At 39.1% G+C, this 25,790-nt stretch overlaps 2 protein-coding genes across 3 annotated transcripts; both read left to right on the top strand.

The window, feature by feature from the left end:
- Nucleotides 1-2,340: 2,340 nt before the first annotated feature.
- gda (guanine deaminase) lies at nucleotides 2,341-12,103 on the top strand. The gene is made up of 14 exons (XM_010796118.1): nucleotides 2,341-2,611; nucleotides 3,303-3,391; nucleotides 3,516-3,687; nucleotides 3,980-4,067; nucleotides 6,584-6,689; nucleotides 7,360-7,387; nucleotides 7,483-7,590; nucleotides 7,801-7,908; nucleotides 8,003-8,100; nucleotides 8,367-8,434; nucleotides 10,238-10,384; nucleotides 10,595-10,713; nucleotides 10,814-10,841; nucleotides 10,937-12,103. The coding sequence occupies exons 1-14, from the start codon at nucleotides 2,483-2,485 to the stop codon at nucleotides 11,002-11,004; spliced, it is 1,356 nt and encodes a 451-aa protein (XP_010794420.1). The 5' UTR covers nucleotides 2,341-2,482; the 3' UTR covers nucleotides 11,005-12,103.
- Nucleotides 12,104-16,382: 4,279 nt separating this feature from the next.
- On the top strand, nucleotides 16,383-20,160 carry LOC104966819 (uncharacterized). 2 transcript variants are annotated; one of them, XM_010796120.1, is made up of 4 exons: nucleotides 16,383-16,469; nucleotides 17,115-17,409; nucleotides 18,265-18,431; nucleotides 18,976-20,160. In XM_010796120.1, exons 2-4 carry the CDS (start codon nucleotides 17,166-17,168, stop codon nucleotides 20,158-20,160), a joined length of 1,596 nt encoding a protein of 531 aa, XP_010794422.1. In that variant the 5' UTR covers nucleotides 16,383-16,469; nucleotides 17,115-17,165. The 2 variants fall into 2 exon arrangements, with proteins under 2 accessions (XP_010794422.1, XP_010794421.1); XM_010796119.1 differs by having other exon boundaries at nucleotides 17,112-17,409.
- Nucleotides 20,161-25,790: the final 5,630 nt, after the last annotated feature.

The raw sequence follows: 25,790 nt of genomic DNA, 5'->3' as shown, positions 1-25,790 counted from the left end.
GCTAGAATGGGTGATCTGTTTGGTATTTTGAGCAAAACACTTCATAGACATGTTTTTTATATATTTGTATACCGTAATTTTCGGACTATAAGGCGCACCTGAATATAAGCCGCAGCAGCGGCATACCACTCTCGGTTCCACTTTTACTTTTGCGCGCTACCTGTCTCACTCTTTTCCGGCCTCCAGCTTTTCCTGCTGGAACCCGCCGCTTAAAGGTGGGGGTCCGCGGACCGGCCATAGAGCCCATAGAGCCCATAGAGTTAAAGGTGGGGGGCGCGGACCGGCCATAGAGCCCATAGAGTTAAAGGTGTTGGCCGTTAGCTGTAAAAATCCATAGATTAGCCGCACCGTTATATAAGCCGCAGCGTCGAAAAATAGGGAAAAAGGCGCGGTNCTCCATGACCTTATGGCCAAAATGATAACGGTTATTTTGATCAATGTTGAGGATATTTTTCAATATTATTCATTGGGAAATAAACATTTGTTTCACTTATTTTATTTCCCAATGAATAATATTGAAAAATATCCTCAACATTGATCAAAATAACCGTTATCATTTTGGCCATAAGGTCATGGAGGCGTGTGGGGCAGTGCACTAGTGCGTTGGGGTTCGGATCGGGGGGAGCACAGGATCAAACCCCACTGCAGTCAGCATGTCGTTGTGTCCCTGGGCAAGACACTTCACCCCAAATTGCTCCTGTGGGGATTGCCCACAGTAGCAATTGGGTATGTAAGTCGCTTTGGATAAAAGCATCTAACAAGTAATGTCATGGTCACACACACCACCTTCAAGACAGAGCCCCCCCCACACAACAAAACCCAACTGAACCCCTGGGGATAGATATGAAGCATCTGTATTGATAACAATCAATAAAACCCATCTTTACTGAAAAACCGGTAGTACCATCCAAAGTTAGTGTGTGTCATGGGGTCGATACGTTTAAAAGCATGTGCCAATATATATTTTAGTCATGACCTCATAGGATTTCCCTTTATGAAGGTCTCCTGATGTATATCACATGGCTCTGTTCTGCTTTTACTTTCATGATTAATGTTGACTGTTCCAAGCAACATATTTACTGAAATAGAAGCTGGTCTATTGGTTTTAAATGTTTTTTAAAAGGGCGTTTACAAGATAACAAAGATAAATTGTTTCTTGTTTATGTTCTTGCCTTTTCTTCGCCCTTTAGTACCACATTACCGTGCAATAGGATAAGCCAAAATAATACCCGGCTTTTGCTAAATTATTTCCCAAAAAATGAAACCCTTACATTAGCAAATATAAAACCAACTTGATTTATAAAATGTCCCTATTTAAAGTCAGCCTTTTCAGACATAACCACTCTAATACAGTATTACCCCATTATAAAGATGTACAGAGCTGGTAAAAGATGCTATGAGGAAATGTTTCAAACACCATGAGGACCTATGACAAAAATTGCGAAAGTACACTGACAAAAAGGAAGAGGCCATATATATGCTGACTGGCATACCTACATTTAAAGCAACGTTTGCAATATTGAAGTTCATATGGTTTAATGAATGTTTGGCCATATGTTGTGAAAGACACAGAGTGTCTTTTTGTGTTATAGCTATCTATGTAAAGTATGTCCTTCTCTCTCTTCAGCTTATTACTGTAAATGAGGCCCACTGGAATTTAAAACCTGTAAATATAGAACCCACATGCCAACTTGAACTTTAGCCTGAGTTTAGATATATTTACCATCTCTAAACACCAGACACGGTCTAGGATGTTTTATTGCAGTACTGATTGAAGTATTGGAAGATGTGAATAAGGAAAACAATAAGTTGGTAAAGTGTTCGTAGATCGCGTAAAAGTCGAATTGTAGGGATTTAAAACACCACTCCAGATACTGAGCTGCTGTCTCTGTTTTTTAAATCCACTTCCTTTATTAATACGATGGCACTTCCTCCCTGGAATCATTCTTTGAGATTAAAAAGTATATTAAATCTGATTATTTTTTATTCGCCTATTTTGCGCATAAGAATATATCATTAGGTGTATTTGCTTAGGAGAATTGAGCACTCTATCCGCAGTTTTTCTGTATCTGGCATGCTGTTATTTGCCACGGAAACCACGGTTTCTTGGTCATCTAAAACGAAAGTGGCACCTTGCACTAAGGTAAAGTGCCGCACCTAGCCTACTATTTAGTGGCTATTTAGTCACAAGTCCTGAAAAAAGGAAAGCGAAATTAAACTGGAGACGTATTTTTGTTATCAGTCAGTCTTGGGGACTGTGACAAGCAGATAGTTATACTAAAACGACGTTTCAAACCGAGAAACCCATTCCCACGCATAGACACTCACCCTGTGTTCTGATTGGCTGCAGATTGTCTCTGTGGGAGTTGCGCGTCCTGGTGCATGGTGTTGATCGGAGCTCTCCGAAGACAAACCCCGGTGCTCCGTAGCTGCGGCAGGTATCTCTCTGTCACTGCTCGACTCCAGCTGATCTAGTGAAAGGATGGCAAACTCTAAAGGACCCACCACCGAAATTAAATACGTCTACAGGGGAACATTTATCCACTCTACCCAGCAAACACCGCTGCAGATCTTGGAAGATGAGGTCCTGGGAGTGGATACAGATGGAAAGGTTTGTCACACTCGAATGTCTAACAGCCTCAGGTCTGATAACTATAAATAAGTATGACTATTTATGCTATTAATGTTAGTGTATGAAAAAAAGCAATGCGTTAAGCCTTTTTCTCTTAATTAATGAATAGGTTTAAGCTAATTGTGACTCATCCATAACCTTGCGCAAAGAGACACAATTTGGCACACAGGAATAAAAAATAGATTTCCAAACGGAGAAGGCGTAAATCTGTTGCATAATATCTTAATTGTATACCACATTAATCTGTTGCTGAGCAACTTTAAAAACGCCAGGCCCTTGGAAATTACCACATAACAGTTTGAAGTAGGCTACCCTCTTCAAATACAAAAGGGATAACAATACTAATGAAGTCCTTAAAACACCCCAAGCAATCATACATGTGTCTTTCTCTCTTCTTTTCAAAACAAAATATTTTTTTCGGACATTGTGTAAATCTTACACTGATATTTAAAAACGTGGATACAGTGTAAAGAGTATCATAAAAGACCTTTACACAAAACGTGTGTTTTTTTTTTACAGAATTTAACATTGATGCAATTTGTTAGAACATGTCTTAATGAATATTAATGATAAATATAAGTATGATGTTTTTTTTTACCAAGTTAACAGCTTACTCTCTTTTGCATACAACCACTTTCTAATCATTGCCTCTTTTACATTGTGCCGTCAGATTGCTTTCATTGGGAAAGCTGCAGAGTTAGACAGCCTCTCTCAGACCTTTGGGTTCAGTCCTTCAGAAGTCATTCAACTGGCACAACAGTAAGTTGAATATATATGAATGACTGAATATATTCTGCATTAGTATGTGGCTATTAGATCAGCATGCATAACACATACATAATTCAGCATATTTGAACCATGCTAATGGCTTGCTGCATTGCAGTGAGTTCTTCATGCCCGGATTGGTGGACACCCACATCCACGCGCCCCAGTACAGCTACGCTGGCACGGCCCTGGACATGCCCCTACTGGAGTGGCTCAATAAATACACCTTTCCTGTGGAGTCACGCTTCAAGGACTTGGAGTTCGCCCAACAGGTCTACTCTCAAGTAGTGGTGAGTTTTCTGGCACCATGATTTAAGCGGCCAATAAAAATTATAGAGCTGCCGTCGATCATTCACAGGAAGTCAAAATTGAATTATGTAACGCAGGACATGTAAATCAGGTTTGAAATGTTGATGACTTTTCCATTTGCAAAAGCAGAAATTCAGTGAGGTTTCCTCCATTGTTGCAGAAACAATATCATTTGAGAAGGGTGTGAACCGTTTAAAAGCTTAACAATGTACAAAAAAGATGGACAGAGCTTGAATGTTTACCTTCGTGTAATATAATCCCTGTGTTTTTCAGAAAAGGACCCTGAGGAATGGAACAACCACAGCATGTTACTTTGCAACCATACACACAGATGCCTCTCTGCTGTTGGCCCAGATTGCAAGTAAGATGTCACACACACACACACACACACACACACACACACACACACACACACACACACACACACACACACACACAAATGCAACAGTGCCAGAAGAGTTTACACCATACTCCTGTAAACATTATCTAGCCTCAGGGCAGGTGACTAATGGATGGTTACCAATTTAGGCTGTGCCCTTATTTGAAACAATTGGAGATTTTGCTAAAATAAATAAGAATGTATGTAATATTATGTACGTTTGTTATATATATATTCAGTTCTTAGTCAAAGTGATGTGGTGCATAAAGACAGAGATGGCTTTATCGGACATATTCAAGCTGTAGTCGTCATTTTAAGAAGAGCACACATCGAGTTACTGGATCTATTTGTTTTGTTTGGGTGTGGTGAAGGGTATGTAATATGGTGATCTATCAGATTACGCCCTTTAATTATAATTGTGTGTTCATAAAACCCTCTAAGTGGTGCCTTTGAAGTTAGACTAGTCCTGTTTCCCTTGGTGGTCTCAACTGGCTTATAGGAACATTTTTCTGGCTCACCCTTTATGCCTTGTCCTTTTCACCATGTTGTCATGTTGTGTAATTCTGAATACACACCCTTGCTTGAGTGTAAAGGGACCCACTCATTGTGGCTGGGCTGGCTTTAGCAGCCGTGCAGAGTAACTCCGTGTCATTAAGGCTGTTGAACCCCCACCTTTGTCCTCTGTCACGAGCATCTGTCCTACTTTCTACCAAAGTGTTTGTATTTAGTGTGAGGACTGTGTGTTGATTAACAAGTTGGAGAATTTCAAACACTTATTTAGCATGTATGCCTCATTTTCTTCTGGATTTGTTTTTATTTTAAAAAGTGTATATGAAGAACACAAAGTATGCATACAATCCATTATGTAATATTTTCTCAGGCAAGAATTTTGTTGGTTTCAAAGTTCAACAGTGAAATCCGTTATACATGTACATTTTCTGCCTGATTTGAGTGGAAATGTTTCGGTCACAGACGCACAAAGCTCTTTCACAGTCCCTGAGTGAACTGATGTATGGTATGTGTAACATTAACCTTCTTAAAGCACATCATTATAAGAAGGTATCCCCTCTCACAGAGCCCCTCTCACACACCACCATCATTTGTATTGTGTACAAATGGTTAACATGCCCGTGTTGGCCATAACTCCCAGAAATCCTTGGTAATGTCCGTAGATCATTTATAGATCCTGCAGACCAAGTGCCAGCAAACCAGCCTGCACATTTCCAGGACCCTGAATCTCCTCTAGCTCACCTGAATTCAATACCTTTACCTGTCCTTTTCCTGCTAGTAGTCAAAATGCCTGCAGGGAAAAAAGCTCTTTCACACATCTACTCAGATGGAAGACTTGATGAACTATACTCTGAATCAAATTCACCAATAAGAATGATAAGGAAAGTCAGAGTGATGCAATCAAAGCCTTTGCACACACACACTCTTGTGAGCTAGAATAAGTGAAATCATCTATGTGTGTTTATAAAGAAAGTGTTGGCCGTGCACATCAATGTCCCTGGAATACAGTTGTGGCTTCGACTTTTAATACAAGATTATCCTTTGTTTGGGAAAAAATGTATGTCAAACGTTTACAATCAAATTATTTCCTTTTGTTCTGACATATGTTTGGTGTAACAAACAACACATCTTTATTGTGGATTTAGTACGGCCCCAAATGTTCCCCTGACTGTTTCACAGCATATTTATTAATGTCAAAACAGACCAGAAGCTAAAACATGCTGATCGTGATGGTTCAAGTGATAACTCTCAAGTGACAGCCTTTCAAATGCATGACCTTTTGTAAGAATGCGGCGTGTATTTGATGGAGATGCAGGTACTTAGCTGTGTGGTGCACTCGTGTATTGGTATGTGTGTCTGTGGGAGAATTCTTACAAAAATACGGGGATTAGTGTTTGTGAGTGACAGCAGGACTTGACTCTGACACATGAAGGAATGCTTTTACATGCTGCAGGTGACAGGTGAAACTATGAAGATTGTTGAAGTGCAAGTTTAATCGTTGCACAATTACTGCTCTATGGAATGATAATGACAACATTGTTTTTACCAAAAGAGAAGTCTGTAGGAACGAGTCAAAAACCTATGGAATCTCAATGAGGACTAATTTAATTTGCTTAAAATATCCAACATCAGTATGTAAAGTAAAGCTAGCTCCACCTTTACCAGCTGTGATGAACACATTAATGCATCATGCCGTAATGTAAAATGTGATACACGATTGGCCATTTTGTATAACGAGTACTTTTACTTTTGGTTTATTAATATATATTGTTGGTAATACATCTGTACTTTTACCTGAGTACGGTTTTGTATGCAGGACTTTTACTTGTACCAGAATATTTAAAAATACTTAAGTTAAATAACTCAGTACTTCTTCCATCACTTAATATTAACACATTTGTTGTTAGGGTTAGGTAACCGGGGGTTTTGGCTTAACGGGTTACTGTGTTTCCTGTTCTTGTTACTCATCATCCTCATTCGTCTTGCAGATGACTTTGGGCAGCGTGCCTTGGTTGGGAAAGTGTGTATGGACACGAACAATTCTGTGAAACATTACAAAGAGACCAATCAGGAGTCCCAGGACGAAACCTGCCGGTGGGTATCAGCTTTTACTAAAATAGTGAAACAATGGGTGTTTTAAACAGGAGATGCGGCTTAATACAGAGTGACCCTTTTGAAACATTGCGTAACCTTGATAATAGATGATTCATTTAGAATAGAGTAGTGAATGTTTTTTCCAGTCAGAAAAAATTCACTGAGACTTCAGTCACACTGAATGTATAAAATGTGTGTGAGTGAAGTTTTCAGTCGTACATCTCAAAGCTACCACAGTATATCTTGAACAGACAGAGACAGATGTGTCACAGTTGGGTTGTACTTTGCCGTGAAGATGTATGTTACACATTAGATATGTCCCTCTAGACCCTTTTTTCCACATGACCTCCTACATCCCTGAAATTATGCCCATAGACACTGAATGTGACAAAGCTAATATGGGTGAGGAAAATCACTTTTTTGACGTCGACTGATACTTGAATTACACCTGTGCACATCACAGAGACTGTACATCTAATCTGCAGTCACACTTGCCTCATAAACCTTTGTTCTTGCCAATAAAACAATAAAGATTTTATATGGAGACCTTTACAATCCCTTGCAAAATGTAACTTACATAGACATTCTTGTAAAAAGAAAAAGGGTGCATTTTCAAATGTTCAAATGTGGCTGCTAAAAATGAGTTCAATCTTTGTTTTTTTCCCTCCAGGTTCATTGCAGAGCTCTTGAAGAAAAAGGTAAGATTCTATATTACAATAAACAGTCAAACTCAAGGTCGGCCTGCATTATAAAGACATCTTCTGAAACCCTGTCTCCTCTGGTGTGTGCGTAGTATCCTCTGGTGAGGCCGGTGGTGACTCCCCGCTTCGCTCTTTCGTGCACAGGAGCCCTGCTGGGACAGCTGGGAGCCATCGCTAAGAATAACAACCTGCACATCCAGGTGAGATCACTGTGGGAACCAAACCGGGCCATCTCCACAGGGGACTGTCGCCGTGGATACCATTCACTGTTGGACCAGTGGGGGTTTTGGAAGATGAATTACAAATACACACATGCAAAACGATACTCTCCTGCACACCTCAGGCGGAATAATCTGAATGCTACACCCCAGGTTCTCTTAAAGTAACAGTTTAATGATTTTTTTTTCCAGAGTCACATCAGTGAAAACGTAGAGGAAGTGAAGCTTGTAAAGGAGTTGTTTCCTGAATCTAAGTCTTACACAGATGTGTATCACAAACACAACCTGCTCACTGACAAGGTGAGTCACATTTCTGCTGGCACACACGCAAGCAGACGTTTTGTGGAAAAACATAAATGCAGATTAAAGTGCTAAATATGATGACGGTTCACAGACAGTGATGGCTCACGGCTGCTTCCTAAGTGATGAAGAGTTGGCTCTGTTCAGAGAGACAGGAGCCTCTTTGTCTCACTGTCCCAATTCCAACATCTCGTAAGTCTCCAATAGTTTATCAAGAGCATTACACAATTGTAAACTTGAATATACTTAATGTGTCTAACTGTTACAGTGTGTGTGAGTCAGCTGACAAGACATGGCCCAAAGCTATTGGCCTATGCACTTCTGTTTAAACAGTCTCTATGTGACCAACGTCTGATGAATGTCATTTTTCCAATATAAAAGCAATCAAGCATTACAGATTGACTTCGTTATGCAACATATGAAACTTATCATATCTCTCTCTTTCTCTATTGACTCAGGCTGTGCAGTGGAATGTTGAATGTCCGCAACGTCCTGAGACACAACGTGAAGTTGGGGCTGGGAACAGGTGTGAGCATTTACACGCATTACCAGATTTTGTTTTTGTCAATTTATTGAACATGTCAGAAACAAAACATACAACAATAATAATAATATATATACTGTATATATATATATATATATTTTTTTTTCTCACTCATAATAATAATTATAACAAAGTAAAAAAAATAAAATTATAATTATAAAAATAATTCTCAAATACTCTCTGTCATGTTCAACAGGGGCAAGAAGAAGCTTAAAACGTTTCTGGTCCTACCCCCTCTAGCGTACATGTTCCTTATAAATAAAATATTAGATCATCGTCATCAGCGACATGTTTGTCTTGTTAATTTGTTTGTTTGCTTTTTTTTTTTTACAAAACAATCAGAAAGAAATTAGTTTTACAATTACAAGAAATAACAAATGGGATTGTACAGATGCTGTTCATAACCATTCATGATTTGGCTCCTAAATAATACTTTCAGTTTAGATAGACTTGTACAATATTTCAGTGCATCATTACAGTTATTCCACAGACTAACACCTTTTGTTGTGATGCAATGCAGTTTGGCATTTGTTCGTACGGGTGGTTTTTTGAAAATGCAGTTTTGTGCATGCTTTCTCTCCGTGGGAAAAGTACCTGGATATTATGAGGTAATTGTTGATTTGCGGCTTTGAACATCATTTGAATAGTTTTATAGTCAACCAGGTCTTGTAGTTTTAGTGTTTTTAGTTTGATAAATAATGTATTTGTTGGTTCTCGTAGTTTTATGTATAACTCGTATGGCTCTTTTTTGCACTCTTGACTAAATGTGTTGGACACTACAGAAGCATGAAAATGATGTTTGATGATTTGGCTTGTTTTGGGAAATCCATGCACTGTAGATTTTAACGTGCACGAGATAGGTACAAATATATTCCTACTAACTTGTGTTGTGTTTTACAGCCGTCATCATTTGAATGTTTTAGTGCAGTCAACAAAGAGATGTGGCATGCAGCAGGCTGGCTAACCATCAGCTGATTACTTTTAATGGGTGATCTGGTCTGGTTTAAATCTCTAACTGAAAGTTAGATCCAAATACCTATTTGTGAATGTTTGTTTTAGCTGTTTAAAAATGTTCTAAGTTCCCAGGAACCTTAGTCAACAAGGATATCTTATTTCTTATTCAGAACTCCAAACTTTTTGTGAAGGCCCGATGTATTCCTAGTAAAACTTGAACATTGTTTCAATGGAAGTAAATTTCAGCGTCAAGCCATTTTATTTCCATCCAAATTGCATCTCAACCGGTTCACCACCACCTTGATGATTCGGAAGTAGGCCATTTGTTATAACACTGCAATAAATAACTAAAACGCTGTTGCAAAACTAAAAGAGAAGTCAACATGATTACATGGTCAAAACAAATTAAAGTTAAACTCTGTTTGGCCATGTGGCCTGAAAGCACAGCAGTATCACCTGTGGTAAATAATAACAGGAGCATAACACAGTCCACCTATATCAATATACACAAAACTATACGGGTCGGTATTCATTTGAATTCATTGATATACTTCAGCTTTACTCATGGTAGTGCTGCTACTTCATTACTGCTACTAACAGCTATTTCAATGCCCATGCTGTAACAGCACTGTTGATGCAGCTACCTCAGTATTGCTTTTTTACATATTTACCTACTTTTAACAATGTTACCTTTTATTTTTGTTCCATGTTGTGCACTTGTTTTTTTTACATTTGCTTGCTGTTACTCTTCTACTCTTTAAAACATGTAATCGTATGTCTGCATGCAAGCTTGTATTAATGTTCTGGTGTGTGTTTGTGGTGCTTCATCAGACGTGGCGGGGGGCTACTCGGCCTCTATGCTGGACGCTGTGAGGAGAACTCTGGACACGTCCAAAGTGTTGACCATCCAGGACCCAGAACACGACACACTCACCTTCGAGGAAGTGTTCAGGCTCGCCACACTGGGAGGCAGCCAAGGTGAAACCATCTCAGGAACAAACGTGTCTTTATTCAATTAAAACATGACCTGTGTTCAGACACACAATCATATTCTCCATCAACATTCTCGCGTGATTCAGCACACATGAAGGACTGTGGGAACAAGATATTGTTGATGGTGACTGATTGCAAATTTTACGGGTGTGGAGAAAATAAAGCAGTTTCTTTTGTGATGCATTTTCTCCGTAGCTTTGTCCCTGGATGACCGGACAGGGAACTTCGAAGTGGGCAAAGACTTTGATGCCCTGAGGGTGAATGTGGCTGCTGCTGATGGACCTATCGACCTCATCAAGATCGAGGAACCAAAGGTTGGTAGTCGGGTTTAATCTTGATCTTTTTGCACATAAATGAATTAAAGCAGAACATTTGCTTTCAGTGTTGGCTAATTTATTGTCACTTCAATTTCAGATTATTTTGGAGAAGTTCTTGAATTTGGGTGAGTGTCAATTTCTGTTTATTTGTCCAAATGTTTTACACTTTGATGTGACAATCCCCTTTTAATTGTATTTGTCTCTGTGACTTCTTCGACAGGTGATGATCGCAACATAGTCGAAGTGTTTGTGGCCGGGAGAAAGGTTGTACCATTTACAAAAGAGTAAATGCTTACTACCGAAAAACATGAACATCTGAGCGATACAATATGTGCAGCCAATGAAGTATCAGAAGGAAATGCCGTAGTTGTGCATGAACTGCACAGCTGCACTGTCTGCTTTTAATGATAGGAAAGAAAGTAGGAAATTAATTATTACCATGTTTTACTGCTACTGCAATACAAAGGTGTGGTCCGCTGAGCTTGAAATAGGTCTGTTGATGAAGCTGGAAAGGGTGAACTACTGGACTTTAAAACAGGAACTAAGGGACTTATTAAATGTTGTGAACTTGTGTTTCTTCATTTTTGCGTGCTAAAAAACCACAATCACGCATCAACACTTTGCTGATTAACTTTTCACTTTTTATGTGCATGTTCACATTGTTTTAGACTTTTATTAACCTGAACTGCTTGTTTAAACACATACTGATGGTAACGTGCCAACTGCAACTTATCTTCTGTTGAATGCTGATATCTCACTGTGTTGCCTTGAGAAATTTGAACTGGAGAAATCTTGATAACGTTAAGTGACATATTAACATATAGGACTTTGTTCAGTGTAGCTGCAGAGCCTTAATGGCACAAAGCCATTTAATAGAAATCTTTTAGTTTCAGTATGATTCATTCAGTTTATTACATTTGACATCTGATTGCAGCGCCATGTGTGCTGAAATGAAGGGCTCATGATACACAAATTAGTTAAAAAGTTTCCATTCCAGTTATAGGATCGTTCTCTGTGCTTCCAATTACCTCAAAATCAGTGCAATTTACTCAACATGCTGCCTTATGATGAATATCAGTTATTTTTGATACAGCTTTGTATTACTAACCTTATCTACTCGTTGAATCCATGTTTTACTAAAGAGATTGTTGATTTATTTGATTGTCATCCTAATGTGTTTTACTTGTGTATATATATATATGTGATATAATCTTTGTTATGAATGTTGGGAATTGAAGGGAAATTAATTGGATTGCTTAATATATGTTTGTCCTTTGCTTCCTTTTTACTAAAATATATTTCATTTTTATCACAACATATCAGTCTATGACACCAAATCCTACATGTTAAACGTATTTTTTGATAGGTCACACTATGGATATTGAAATAAACAATACAACAAAGCCTGTTTGGATACTTTTTGGGTGAGCAGTTGTTTGACGATCAGAAACTGGTACAATGTTTGCATTAACAAACTGTCCTTCCAGCCCGTAAACAGCCCGTACAGCTTTTTTAAGAGACTATCTTCACCATCTGGGCCAGACAGCTGAGAAGCTGAGGTAGCAGAAGAAGTGACATTAAGATGGCTGTTGTCAAGTCTCACTGACATCAAGGCCCACTTCAAATAGACTGTACTACCTGAAAGATTCTTGCTTTTTTGAGTTTGTTGGTTTAATCTGTTTGTGCTATATGGTGGCTATGGCTGGAATTTATTTATCAAATGTATAGAGAATCAAACCATTCAGCTGTCTTTGTCGTATTTTATTTCTTGCAAGAAAGTTTGGTCAGTCATACAGAGAGCATACAGTCTGCGGAGTGGAAGACGAAGAGTAGAGTTTGGGTTGCATATTTAAACACAGAGAGAGGAGAAAGGGAGGGGTGAAGCTTCAAAGTCAAGTCAAAGTCAACTTTATTGTCAATCTCAAAATATCTTTGTACACACAGAAAGATCGAAATACTGTTTCCCACAGTCCCGAGGTATAAAAAAAACTCACTCATTAAAATGCAAGAACACTCAATAATTTACAAAAAAAAAATAAAATAACCGTTTACTTCAAGTAAGCAGGATATATATAAAAAAGATGATGTGCATAGTGCAAGAGGGAGTGCTTGATGATAAGGAAAGGAGCATTCTGGAAGTTAGGGAGTTAGGGAGGCAGTATCAGGAAGTTCTCGGTTCACCTGAGTTGAAGGTCATACTGTTGGTGCACATGACTAACAACACTCTGTAACTCAACACTGCATCAAATCTTCTTAATAAGCAATCTTCCCAAGCTTAGCTAAGAAGTGTGAAAAGTAGTAAATACAGATAAACATTAGCAAATAAGAATCACACAATTATATTATTAAAGTAAGTGCAAACACGCGACCCAAAAACATTTCCATAGGAGAAATGCTTTCAAAAAGGATGCATCTAAACTGAAATGTGCCAAATCTCATGGAATGTGATGCACACAGCTGGGACCGAAGCCCTTGTTGATGTTCAGGGATTATAACATTGGCCCATCGTCACTATTGTTAGAAAATTACTTAAAATGTAAGTCCGATATTGTTGCAGATCTGCTGTCAGCTAACCTAGTATTATCGTAAGGAATCATGGGCACCACATGGTTAAAATAAGCCAGTAAGATTTACATTTTAGGTATCATATTCTTCAAATGCATCCACACACCTCAATCCTGTCATTTAATGTACAGGTCTTTACTTATCATGCAGCATTTCAGATTTATAAAGTTTAGGCCATTTAATTGAATTGTAATTATTCAGTTCATCCCTTTAAGGTCGGTAATGATATTACTTTGTTTTATTACTCAATATAATGCTGGGTAGCTGAATAATATTTCTTGATTTATATTTTTAAATCAAAACTAAAGCAAAGTGACTAGTAAATTAAGCTGTAAAATAAACATAGTGGAGTAAAAACACAAAATGTGCCTACAAAATGTATTGGGGTAAAAGTATATCAAGAGTGGATGTGTGAGTGAATGTGAATATACTTATAATTATACATTTCACCACTGGTTAAAACAATATATTTTATGATTAGATATGCAGATATAAGTAACACTGTACATTACATTACATGTTACTTGTTAGACGCTTTTATCCAAAGCAACTTACATACTCAATACTGTGGACAATCCCCACAGGAGCAAATTGGGGTGAAGTCTCTTTCCCAGGGACACAACGACATGCTGACTCAGGGCCGTTTCTAGCTTTTTGGGGGCCCTATGCAAGATGCTGTTTGGTTTTGACAGTTTTTTAACTACAATGGGGGGGATTCCGAAGCCTTTAAGATGATCTGTGGAGATGCATCAATCTGTTAAACTTGAATAGGAAAAGAGGCAAATTTCACGAAAACCAAGCAATTGAAAATGACAAAAAATGATATTAAAAAGGTAAACAATAAGGCTCCTCTATGTAAATAAATGCAAGAGATGCAGCATTTTCTCAACTATGTTTAATTTACATTTTTCATCTTCCTCAGACGTCACTCATTGGCTGACAGCCAATGAGTGATCGTTGGGCTGACAGCCCAACGATCCAATCTTGGACTTTATTACCCCAAAAACCCAAGCCACAGCTTTGCTATCATTGCAGTTTAGTCGTGTTTATATCCTACATTGGATTTGTAAGCATATAATGCTTCACCGAACACACAGTGGCGACTGGTCATTAGGGGCAGGTGGGGCACAACCCCACCTAGTGTCAGCAGAAAGTATTACAAATAGTTATTACAAAAAAATGCAAAAAATAAATATCGAAATATATAAAATATATTTTAACATCATGGTTAATGATCTGATTCGTCTGTACATTGCTGTTTTAGTCTGTGTTCTTCTAATTAGTGTCTACAGTGTGTGCCTATTGAGCTGTTTAGAGCCATGTGGGACAAAACCCGATCATGCCCCTCCCTCTCCCTCTCTAAGTGAACGGTGACTATAAAAACTACACTGCGCATGCTCAGAGTATTGTCCTATTTAATGTGTGTGGTAAAATATTAATGACCATAGGGGCATAGAGCTGCCATCCCCACCAAACGTCATCTCACATAATTCAGAGCTGATTGGCTGTAAGTACATGTGCCGCGAAAAGTGTGGTGTGTGAAGAGGAGGAGAGAGACGCGTCCTAAAACCAGGAAGTAAGCTGCGCATGGGTTCCCTCCACAAAAAGCAATGATATTTCTCCATGGGATTTTTAGAAAATAGCTCAAAATAAGATCTGTGGGAAACGAACGTATCGTTAGCATATGCCACGTTTTGTTCAGCCGGATCAATATCACTGTCTACCGCTATTTTATAATTTCTAATCATAAATCTATCGATTAGTTATGATAGATTCAACTACAGAGATACGGAAGGACTTTTTAAAAAAAAGTAATAGAAATTTTTGTCCAGATGGAAGGCCAAATGGACTTCTCTTCAGTCAAAAAGAGGGTAAACCGCAATTTTAATTGAAAATGGATTACTAAGAGAGCAACACTTCAATATAATTCACTGACTAAAGATTACATTTTTTGAGAATATCCCTCTTGTTGAATTGTTTGTTTACAAATAATCAAGCATCAGACATAAAAAGCTTTTGCAAGATATTCTATTTGATTTAGGTCAAAATACTAATATTTGTAAATCTGAAGAGTCAGTTGTCAGTGCGCTCACCAGCCATGAATCTCATGCAGAAGGCTTATATTCTAGACATCTGTTTTTCTGTGCCCACCACTGTTTGTACATATAAAAATGCATTGCGATCACAGGAGCGGGGTTTTGGCGTGTCTACAAGTATTATGTATTGAGAAGAGGGGTATATATATATATGCATTTATTGTTTTCCTGCCCTAACTTTTATTTAATTTGTTCTCCTGTTTTCTTTATTTCTTTGTACTCCTTCATTTCTATACGTTTTTGACGCAATAATGCCGCTGTATTAGGATGATGCACGGGAGGGCTACTTTCCACAAGCTATGCTTCAGCCCTCCCGCTTCTACTAATTTTGTTTATCTTTGTGCGTATGAATTAAACTTTTTTTGTTTTTCGGATGAAAAAAAAATACTTTCAGCTTGGGGGCCCCCTATTGTCTGCGGGGGCCCTATGCCCCCACATAGTCCGCCTATAGGAAGAAACGGCCCTGTGCTGACTGCAGTGGGACCAAAGACTGTATATTCTATATTCTATTCCTGTATACTCTTGCTACCCCCTGATACGAAGTTCAGCGGTATGCACTGATCATGTCTGAAATGATGTACTGCCTGGTATCCAAGTGTGTTATTTTAGTTTGAATTCGGATTGGCTTAATATTATAAAGGTAAATGCTACACTATTTATGTTTCACTGTATTTACTTAGGCCGCGAATCACAAACATAATCCCAAACATAAAAGAAAAAGCGGCACCTGCTGGTTATAGTCAAAATGACATGAAAAAAAACACCAATGAATATTAAACAATCTGTTTTTAAGACGTTTTTAAAACAGCATATTCCTAAGGATAAAAATATACATTTTTCAATATTACTGACTGATTATGTGGGGTTGATTTAGGATTAGAACACGATTGTTGTGGTTCAAGGTTGTCCTCCGAATACGTGAATAAAAAATTGTTCCTGACAGACAAAACTCAGGGTTGGAATTATCGTTGACTATGACCAGGAAGTGCCGCTGTAAATCAGGCTGAGCAAAGGGTTTTTCAAACACTTAGCTTTTTCTTTACACTCCTGGCTTCTTAGCATTGGATTATTGACATTAAGGTGATTCAACAGGTAGGTCTTAATGCAATACAACATATTTCCTTCATTGGATAGTACACTTTAGTTTATTTACCGTTATATTCCTTTCATTCGGTCTACTCTTCTACTCTACAGTAACTAACCTTACTACTGTATTTCTCTTCTCAGCTGATTGAAGTAGTTATGAACAACAGTGGAGATGGGAATTAACTACAATGATCTTACCTTAGCAAATGTACGTATACCACAGAGTAGAAATTATTTTTAAAAGTCCTGCGTTTAATTTTTTGAACGATTTTAATATACCAAAGGTCAAAGTAGTCTACTTGTTACGCAGAATTGCCCACTTCTGAATAATATGTATTATGTTAATGATTATAATGTTGTGATGCATTAATGTGTCACTTAAATGTTGGATCAATAAAGTGTACAATATAATACTACACAATTGATCTTGCTGATTATTATATACTTTTGACCCGTCAGCACTGATTGAATATGGATAACTATAATCCAATGTTCAATCAAAACAAGATCCCCTCCCCCTTATTCTTTTTTTTTTTCACAAGCTATTAAATGTAAGAATCATTCTGTAATTTTCAAGAAATTGAAATTGTAAATCTGAAACAGTCATGTTATTTCTCTTCTCTTTCCCTTCCCACCTCATCCCTCCAGCAGACAGAGGAAGCCCCCTCATCACACAGACACAGCATCAATTCCTGTCTGGAAATGCCTCTGTTTCGAGCTCCAGGTAAACATGGCGGGGTCAAAGCTGGGCCCCGGAGGAAGAGAAATAAAGAGTGGATGGGGAGCTGCAGGAAAACAGATGAAGACGGCTCTTTGCTGTCGTTGACTCGGCTGTGTCTGCTCAGCCTGGCAGAAAACATGAAGGAACTGTGGGTGAAGGACTACGCCGACAACTACCTGGATCACTTCTCATTCAGATACATCATGGGGCCTTTCAACCTACTGCGTGAGTGTGTGAGGGGAACATTTAACCGACAACGATACATGTTACTCTTTTACGTACTCTTCCAATGTGGAGCAATATACTGATTTCCTGTATCAGGAACATTTTTGAAGCTAAGTGAAAATACAAGTCTGGTGGAATTCTTTCTTGTGCAGAATCAGAGGTTGAATAAGGGCTGGTGTTATTACTATAGTTCACATGCATGCTTTTTTGCAGCTTTACTTAATTGCATGTTATTTACAGGGTTATTAACAGAGATGGCAAAAGTACACACATCCTTAACTCAAGTAGAAGTACAGATACTCGTGTTTAAAAATACTCTGGTAAAAGTAGAAGTACTGACTAAACTTCTTTACTCAAGTAAAAGTAAAGAAGTATGGGCTACGAAATGTACTTAAGTAAAAAGTACCCATAAATACCAGCTGTTTTAAAGAATAACTGACCTCCCTTTATATTAATAGAACATTAAAGATCCATCTTTGGGATAATAATGCGCTGCAGTTGCTTCTGACCGAATTCACTCGAGCCGAGTTCGCATTGGTCCCTCTTCTTTAGAGAAGACCAGGAAAAGATGGATACACGGATCGTGTTAAAATCCATAGGCACGCAATGACTCTAAATAATCATGATCACGCCACTTAACGCGGTAGAAAGTACAGGTATTTGTGTAAAAAAAATGTAAGAAGTAAAAGTAAAAAGTCGTAGTGCAGTAAATTACTGATACCAGATCAATGTACTTAAGTACAGTAACAAAGTATTTGTACTTCACTACTTCCCACCTGTGGTTATTAATCACTTCTACTCCTGCTAAAATATTTCCCCGGCTGTTTCTATTTCTTTGCTTTTCCCTCCGTATAGCGGGTGAGCTGGTGGAGGACCTGACGCTGCTGCTGGGCTCCAGAAGGCAGATGTCCCGGGCCGCCCTCCACCTCCTTCTGGTCCCCCAGCTCCGAGGCCTTTCTCTGGAGAAGTGTCCTGGCCTGGTCAACTCTGCCCTCTGCGCCCACGTTGCTGCACGTTGCCAGGTCAGATTTATTTTGCATTTTGACAGTAGGTTATATCAAACAAATATATACACCGCTAATAAAAAAAACTCACCCACAGAGCTGTAGACACATTATCAGAATTGACCAGTAAAGTCAAAGTTTATATTGTTTCTTTGATATCTTGTGTCTGGGCCATTGTTTGAGCCATTTAGAGCTTTTAATTTATGATGAGAATATCTAACAGATATACTTTGACTTACAGGGCTATTTATCCAATATATTATTTATTAACTGTTGAGATAATCAAATATTATATAAATAATAAATACGTTATGATGATTGACCTCTTTTTTGTCAACGAAGGAAGGTGGTCAAAATAGACGAGAGAAACGATTACGACCAAATTATTTTGCACAATATTGGCACATTTCTTACGACACATTATTTTTTAGACATTATCTTTGCTTTTTGCGAATTGTGTCATTCTCCCTTACCTAACGTCACCTGTCTTCGTAAAAATGTAAGCCCAGGATTATCCACTTGACCTATTATTCGTCCTATAATGCCCTTCTCTCTGTCTCAGGCTCTGTGGAGTCTGGACCTGTCTGCAGCCCAGCAGCTGTCCTCTAAGGTCCTGTCGGAGACCCTCTGCTGTCTTCCTGTCCTGCGCTCACTCTCCCTGGCCGGTACACCTTGTGACAGATGTGTAATCAGGACGATTGCCCAACGCTGTCGTTTCCTGCGCCATCTGGACATATCCCGCTGTCATCTCCTCTCCCCGGCTGCACTACTTCCTCTCGGTGGTGGGGCTTCCTTTTCACCCTCTAGCTGTCCCTCTAGGTCACCTGGTTGCCCCTCTACATCTCCATCTGTTAGTTCCTCTTCTCCCCCGGCACCCCTGTCTCCTCTCCCCCTCTGCAGTCTGCTGGCTCTGGATATTGATTTTGGGGAACAAGAAGGAGATCCTGTGGCGGCAGCAGCCTACCTCCTCCTCTCCCTGCCCTACCTGGAGAGAGTGGCCATGGAGGGTCTTGCACAGGCCTGCTGTCTCATCCAGGAAAAACAGTTTGGACAGACAGAGGAGTTCACTAACAGAGAAGGAGTTCCCCAGCTGTGGGATCTATGGAGGGAGAGGAAGAGTAAGGACAGTTTGAGGAAAAAGAGGGAAGGAGCAGCAGCAGGCGACGAAGATGAAGAAGAGAGGACATTGTGGGAAGGGTATGGTAGTGAAAACGAAGCAGAAACGAGTAGCGATGAAGGGCTGAGTCGCTCTCAAGCAGAGGCAAAAAGCAGAGAAGGAGTTTTGTCAAGTGATGAACGCCTGATCCTACGCCTGAAGGACGTCAAGGGCTTATCATGTGACTCTCTGGACAGTTTGAGTCGTGCATGTCCCGACCTCCGCTCCATATCTGTGAACATCGATGATGGTGAAGATACTAGAGGAAGAAGCCAGGGCTCTCTGTTGGCTGCAGGCCTCCAGGCGTGTTCAGGCCAGCTGCAGAGCCTCACAGTGCGCTACCCAGGCCCTCTGGTGGAGCTCCTTCCTGCCTTGCAAGTTGCAGGCTCCTCTTTGGTCTCTCTCACCCTGGAGGGGGTGAAAACTAACCCTCACACCCCTCTGCTGGAGGTCATCAAGGCCTGTCCCCGACTCAGAGACCTGCACATCTCTGCAGAGCCTCCCAGCACACCACAGGAAGAGGAAGAAGAGGAGGAGAATCAGCGGGATCTTCCTCAGCTGCCTCACCTCTGCTCTCTCACACTCAAGTAAGGCTACAATTAAAGTGGACCTATCGTGCTATATTTGAATAATATAGTGTAGGACCATACCTATATAAGGCATATTTATACTTTTTGTTTTTCAAAATACCAAAAAGATCATGCATTTTAGCCATTCCTCATTTCGTTCAATTTAACACTGTCTTTGCATGGGCTGATTCTGTGAGAACAGCACCATCTACAGGCCTGGCATATGTACTACAGCGTCTCCAGCGCTTTGGAACGGCAATGTCCGTGGCTGTCTCCTCCTGATTGGTGGAGTTGGCCCAATAGCCGTAGCGCCACTTCTGTGACGTCATAGAAGTATTCAAATCTGGATCAGTCTGTATCAGATCCGTTGCAGCCCCTTTTTAAGAGATTTGGGTATGGAGGAAAATAGAGAGGGTTGTGTTTTCTGACACTTGGTGAGTTCCCTGGAACACCGGGGACACATATTCATGTATAAAAGACGTACAAAAGTGCATTTTGCACGATAGGTCCCTTTAACTTACAATTAAACCGGTTAATATGTCATCCAAACATTAGAGATTGCCAACATTGTCAAACATAACAGAGAAAGGTACAGCTAAATAATGCTAACATTAGCTTCGGTAGCTTAGCTCAACATGTCAATAACAGCCTGAGTTAGCAAACTCCAATCCAACTCAAATGCCATGAAAGGCTCAATAATATCCCGTTCAGTGTGCGTAACATAGACTTACTGTTGGTCAGCGCCGCACAAAACTCACACACCACGTCACCACGATTAGGTCCAAGCTGCTCTCAGTCGACTGACGTGCCTCTCTCTTTTCTTCCTAACTCTAGCTACTAGGGGTGTAACGGTTCACAACATTTGGTTTTTAGGTCACGGTTCGGTTCGGTTCGGTTCGGTACATTTTCGGTACAGCAGAAAAAATGTCTTCTGTTGGTCTCTGCCACTTGCCTCAAGTTTGAAGGCTAGGCAGATAATGTCNATCTATCTATCGATCTATCTATCTAAAATAATAAATAAAAACAGGATTCTGCAATTTTTTAAAGAGATGATTAGGGCAAAAAACAAAGAGATGATCCTTTTACAACAAACACTATAATGCTCTTTTTAGGTTTTGAATAACACTGTAATCCTGATCCCCAACATTTGGGAGAGAAATCCATCTGGGAACACAGGGATTTTAGCCTTTGCAGACCATTGACATGCACTCAAACCTATATAACACACTACAGGCAAGAGGAACATTTCTAAAGGAATAATAGGGCCTTTTTAAAAAGATATCAGAGCGAGGGGAGTTTGGCTTCCTGCCCTTTCAATGTGAACATGCCCCTCTCTGGTGACGGTGGAGCAGTGGAGTGTGTGACGCCGCTCAGCCATCCGAGGATCAGGCCTTCATTTGTAGTGTTGAGCGAGTGTTTGCCGCCTATCTGTTGGAGCCAGGGAAGAGAGCGGCCCTTTGCTTTCCTGAGTGTTACTAAATGCCAGGATGAGATCAATTAGGGATCCAGGTCTTCAGAGGCTTTAGGAACATAATGAGGAACACTTAGGGCTAATGATTGGAGCTTTGCATTAGCCCACACCTCGCTCTCCTCGCTGTGTGCACATTAGACTCTGGCACAGGACGACTCAGCGCTTTCTCTTTCCTTCTTCCACTTCGTTGCTGCCTCAGCATTGGCCACGCGTCTCCAAAGTATAGCCACGGCCAGCATTGATCGGGGATAATTAAAGCAAATCCCAACTTTGATGAGGGAACGTCGGAGAACATGGACGCTCGGGGGGGAAGATTATCAACGAGCGCAGATGGAGAGACCTTGAACACACCATCATGTTGGTTTATTGTGAAACGCTTTCATCCACAGTGGCCCCATCGCACTCTGTGAAAGTGTATACGTCTACAAATTGAAAAGCAGTGAAAGCATTTTGTATAATATCCCAAGTTGAAAAGCACATGTGACTCAAAACACAACCGATGATGACAAACCCTCATGATTCGTTATATATATATATATTCAATAAAGTATCTATCTATCTCTCTATCTATCTATCTATCCATCTCTATCTATCTATCTATCTATCTTCTATCTATCTATCCATCTATCTATCTATCTATCTATCTATCTATCGATCTATCTATCTACCTATCTATCTATCTATCTATCTATCTATCTACCTATTTATCTATCTATCTATCTATCTACCTATCTATCTATCTATCTATCTATCTATAAATATATCTATCCATCTATCTATCTATCTATCTATCTATCTATCTATCTATCTATCTATCTATCTATCTATCTATCTATCTATCTATCTATCTATCTATCTATCTATCTATCTATCTATCTATCTATCTATCTATCTATCTATCTATCTATCTATCTATCTATCTATCTATCTATCTATCTATCTATCTATCGATCTATCTATCTATCTATCTATCTATCTATCTATCTATCTATCTATCTATCTATCTATCTATCTATAAATCTATCCATTTATAATGAGGTAAAATAGTATAATATTTATTTAAATATTCAACATCGTTACCGGTTTTCCTCCGGGTTTTTGGAACCCACAACTCCAGCACTCAGTTACTTGCTTTAATATGTCAGGATTTCAACCAAATGAAAAACTCTGTGTAGAATAAAACACAAATAAATTGCTTTTGCTTTCTGTCATCCTCTCTTGCATCTCAAGTCCTGTTTTGCCTCGCTTCCCTGTATTTAGTGGATTTAGGGCCAGGAACCTCTTGTTGTGGCGGATGCTGCATTCACGTGTTCCTTTTTCATGACAAACACTCAGGTATTCAAGAGCTTTAAGTATATATATAGTTATGTGGAAGCAGCAATACAAATATGTGTTGTCTTTAAGTGTTAAAAGAATACGCTGATAGCTGTTTTGTGAATACAAAGAGCAAAGAAGACAGACTTGTTGAGCCAGTAACAAGGATTAACGCTAATTAATCGTTTGATTTAACAGTGTATATTAAGAATGCTGCGGTGAGAATTCACAGGTGTGTGGAAGTGTGTCGTTTGTAGGGACTTAACAGAAAAAAACTGAGGCACTGTTTCATTACAAGTTGCTGAGTTGTAGTATACACAAGAATATACTTATACACAAGAGTATTTAGAAGCGCTGACACCTCGGACGCTAGATTATGTGTGTAACTAATCTACGTGTCTTTACATGTATGCAGAGAGCAGCTAATCAATCAATCAATGTTTATTTATATAGCCCAATATCACAATGTTACATTTGTCTCAGTGGACTTCACAGTTTGTGCAGAATATCAGTATGACAATACGACACCCTCTGTCCTTAGACCCTCTGTCCTTAGACCCTCTGTCCTTAGACCCTCACATCGTACAAGGAAACACTTCCAGAGAAACCCCACAGTTTAAAGGGGAACATGGGAGAAACCTCAGGGAGAGCAACAGAGGAGGGATCCCTCTCCCAGGACGGACAGACGTGCAATAGATGCCGTTTGTAAATCAAAGAGACAATACATTTTACAACATAGGTAGACCAGATGTTTGGAAATGCATGTGTCTGTAATAAGATAACAGCTAATAGCTAACAGTTACAACTTATAACGCAGTCATGTTCATTCTTACCATGTCTGCCATATTTCTATGAATTATCATGGGCAGGAACTCGTTTTTCCGATTATTCCAACAGTACATGAATGCAACAATACTCCTGCAAGGTACTATTTGTTTCCACTCGCTTGCTTTTTGGATTCCCATCAGGAGCAGTGCCTGGGTTATTGGTTTGAATCGGGTTTATTCATAGAAACAGACAGCCACAGTTTCAGTGCGAACTACCATTTGAAAGCAGGCTGGCTTTTAAAAGCACTATCTGATCTATGGGACAAACAGTTATGCACATATAAAAGCACCTGGAAGACATTTGTCTCTGTGTCCCGATGAATATGTATTTTGTGGAGCAGCAGAGGAGGATAAAAGTGAAATGTATTTGTATTTGTTAATATTAGATACAGAGGGATTACAACGTGCAGGGCTTACATCCTGAAGTCACGTGCAGAAACCTTCCGGGTTATTAGACAGAGACTATTTTTAGGGATATTTTCGGGACCTTTGCCAAAACGCAGAAAGAGCAAGTTGCCCATCAGCTCTCAGACTGCGCTCTCTACAGACTCCATAATCCCATTCCAGTTTGACCTGGGAAACTGCTCCAGTTTTAAGAAGCAGAGTGGCGTTGACCTCTTTGGGAAGTATTGATTTGTTGTGTTGTTTATAACAGGTTTGTGAAGTAATATGGCAGAGAGGAATGTTGCATATAGCTTCAGTTGGATCAAAATCAGGTTAGTTTGATAACAAGTGAACTGTATGTCCAGATGTGACAGGATGTGCCGCTCATTCCTCTCTCCGTGGTTCATCTATTGATTTCATGTAACCTTTGTTAGTTCAGGGATTGTTGAGGCTGTTGTGGAGGATTATAAGATCTCTCTGCTCTTCATGTTGACTTAGACTTGTCAAAAGAAGATCTCAGAAACAGGAAGTGCTTTTTAATGAGCTTCCACATGCATATGATCTCAGCAGACATGGGATACAAACCACCAACCTACATTTTATTGGTTTTAAACGTTCTAGTTTGAGGAAAGGTAAAAAGTGATCTTTATTCCAGTTCCACTTATTTTCTGTAGCTTTCAGAAAATTGCTCAGTTGTCATCTTGTGACCTCAATATGAAATGTAGTTAATTTATATTGTGCATATTCCTTTAAAAAGTTTGAAATGCTACCAACAAAGGTTCACAGGTTTTAGTAAGTGGGTTACTGACGTGAGTTTGTAGTTTACTCGCAGTAAGAATAATGTTCAATGACGTATCTGCACTTTTAATTACTGCTTGTCGCTGTACAGTTTTTTACAGTTTGTTATATTAATAATTTGACCGTCTATGTTTCTTGTAGTTCTGCAATTAGTTATTTTTACTGCACTGTTAGTTTTCCGTTTTATTATTAATATGCTGTGTTTATTGTATCTTTTTAACTCTGGCACAACCATTTCCTTCAGATCATAAAGTCCTATCTTATCTCTTATCTCATTTTATCTAACTGTAAATTGCAAAAATAAGATGTTGCAGAAGTGACACTTTCTTGTTATGATAGGTCAAAATAACTTCAGTGGCACATTTTGCAGATTTGTGCACACATGTCTGCACAGCCCTCCACTTTAAAATATAATACACTGTAGTTTGCCATATACTCAATGTCCTAAGTGTTTTAGTTTTTTAGCTGTGAAGGTTATTCGTATAGTTCAATTTAAATCTGATTTTAATACTTGTTTTTTTGCATCCTTTTTTAATGCTAAATTGTTTCTTTAAAATACTTATTTTTTACATCCTTTCCTCAAGTAGAAGTACAGATACTCGTGTTTAAAAATACTCTGGTGAAAGTAGAAGTACTGACTTCTTTACTCAAGTCAAAGTAAAGAGGCTTTGAAATGTACTTCAGTAAAAAGTACCCATAACTAGCAGCTGTTTTAAAGAGTACCTGACCTCCCTTTATATTAATAGAACAATAANGGGATTATGGGTAATGCTGCAATGATCTGTTTGGTATTTGGAGCCAAACACTTCAGACACATGTTTTGTATCTGAGACCTATAACATATTGATGAAAAACAGT

The sequence above is a fragment of the Notothenia coriiceps genome, unplaced genomic scaffold (assembly GCF_000735185.1).
Source record: "Notothenia coriiceps isolate Sejong01 unplaced genomic scaffold, NC01 NC01_scaffold00037250, whole genome shotgun sequence".
NCBI classification, from domain to species: domain Eukaryota; kingdom Metazoa; phylum Chordata; class Actinopteri; order Perciformes; family Nototheniidae; genus Notothenia; species Notothenia coriiceps.
Note: the sequence above shows the minus strand (reverse complement) of the source record. Positions and strands in the feature narration are given on the sequence as shown.

Excerpts from the sequence above, each read along its gene's own strand:
- gda (XM_010796118.1), top strand. The coding sequence starts at position 2,483 with ATGGCAAACTCTAAAGGACCCACCACCGAAATTAAATACGTCTACAGG. Across the intron at positions 2,612-3,302 it reads GAGTGGATACAGATGGAAAG|ATTGCTTTCATTGGGAAAGC; the intron begins GTTTGTCACACT and ends TTGTGCCGTCAG. Across the intron at positions 3,392-3,515 it reads GTCATTCAACTGGCACAACA|TGAGTTCTTCATGCCCGGAT; the intron begins GTAAGTTGAATA and ends GCTGCATTGCAG.
- LOC104966819 (XM_010796120.1), top strand. The coding sequence starts at position 17,166 with ATGCCTCTGTTTCGAGCTCCAGGTAAACATGGCGGGGTCAAAGCTGGG. Across the intron at positions 17,410-18,264 it reads GGGGCCTTTCAACCTACTGC|CGGGTGAGCTGGTGGAGGAC; the intron begins GTGAGTGTGTGA and ends CCCTCCGTATAG. Across the intron at positions 18,432-18,975 it reads ACGTTGCTGCACGTTGCCAG|GCTCTGTGGAGTCTGGACCT; the intron begins GTCAGATTTATT and ends TCTCTGTCTCAG.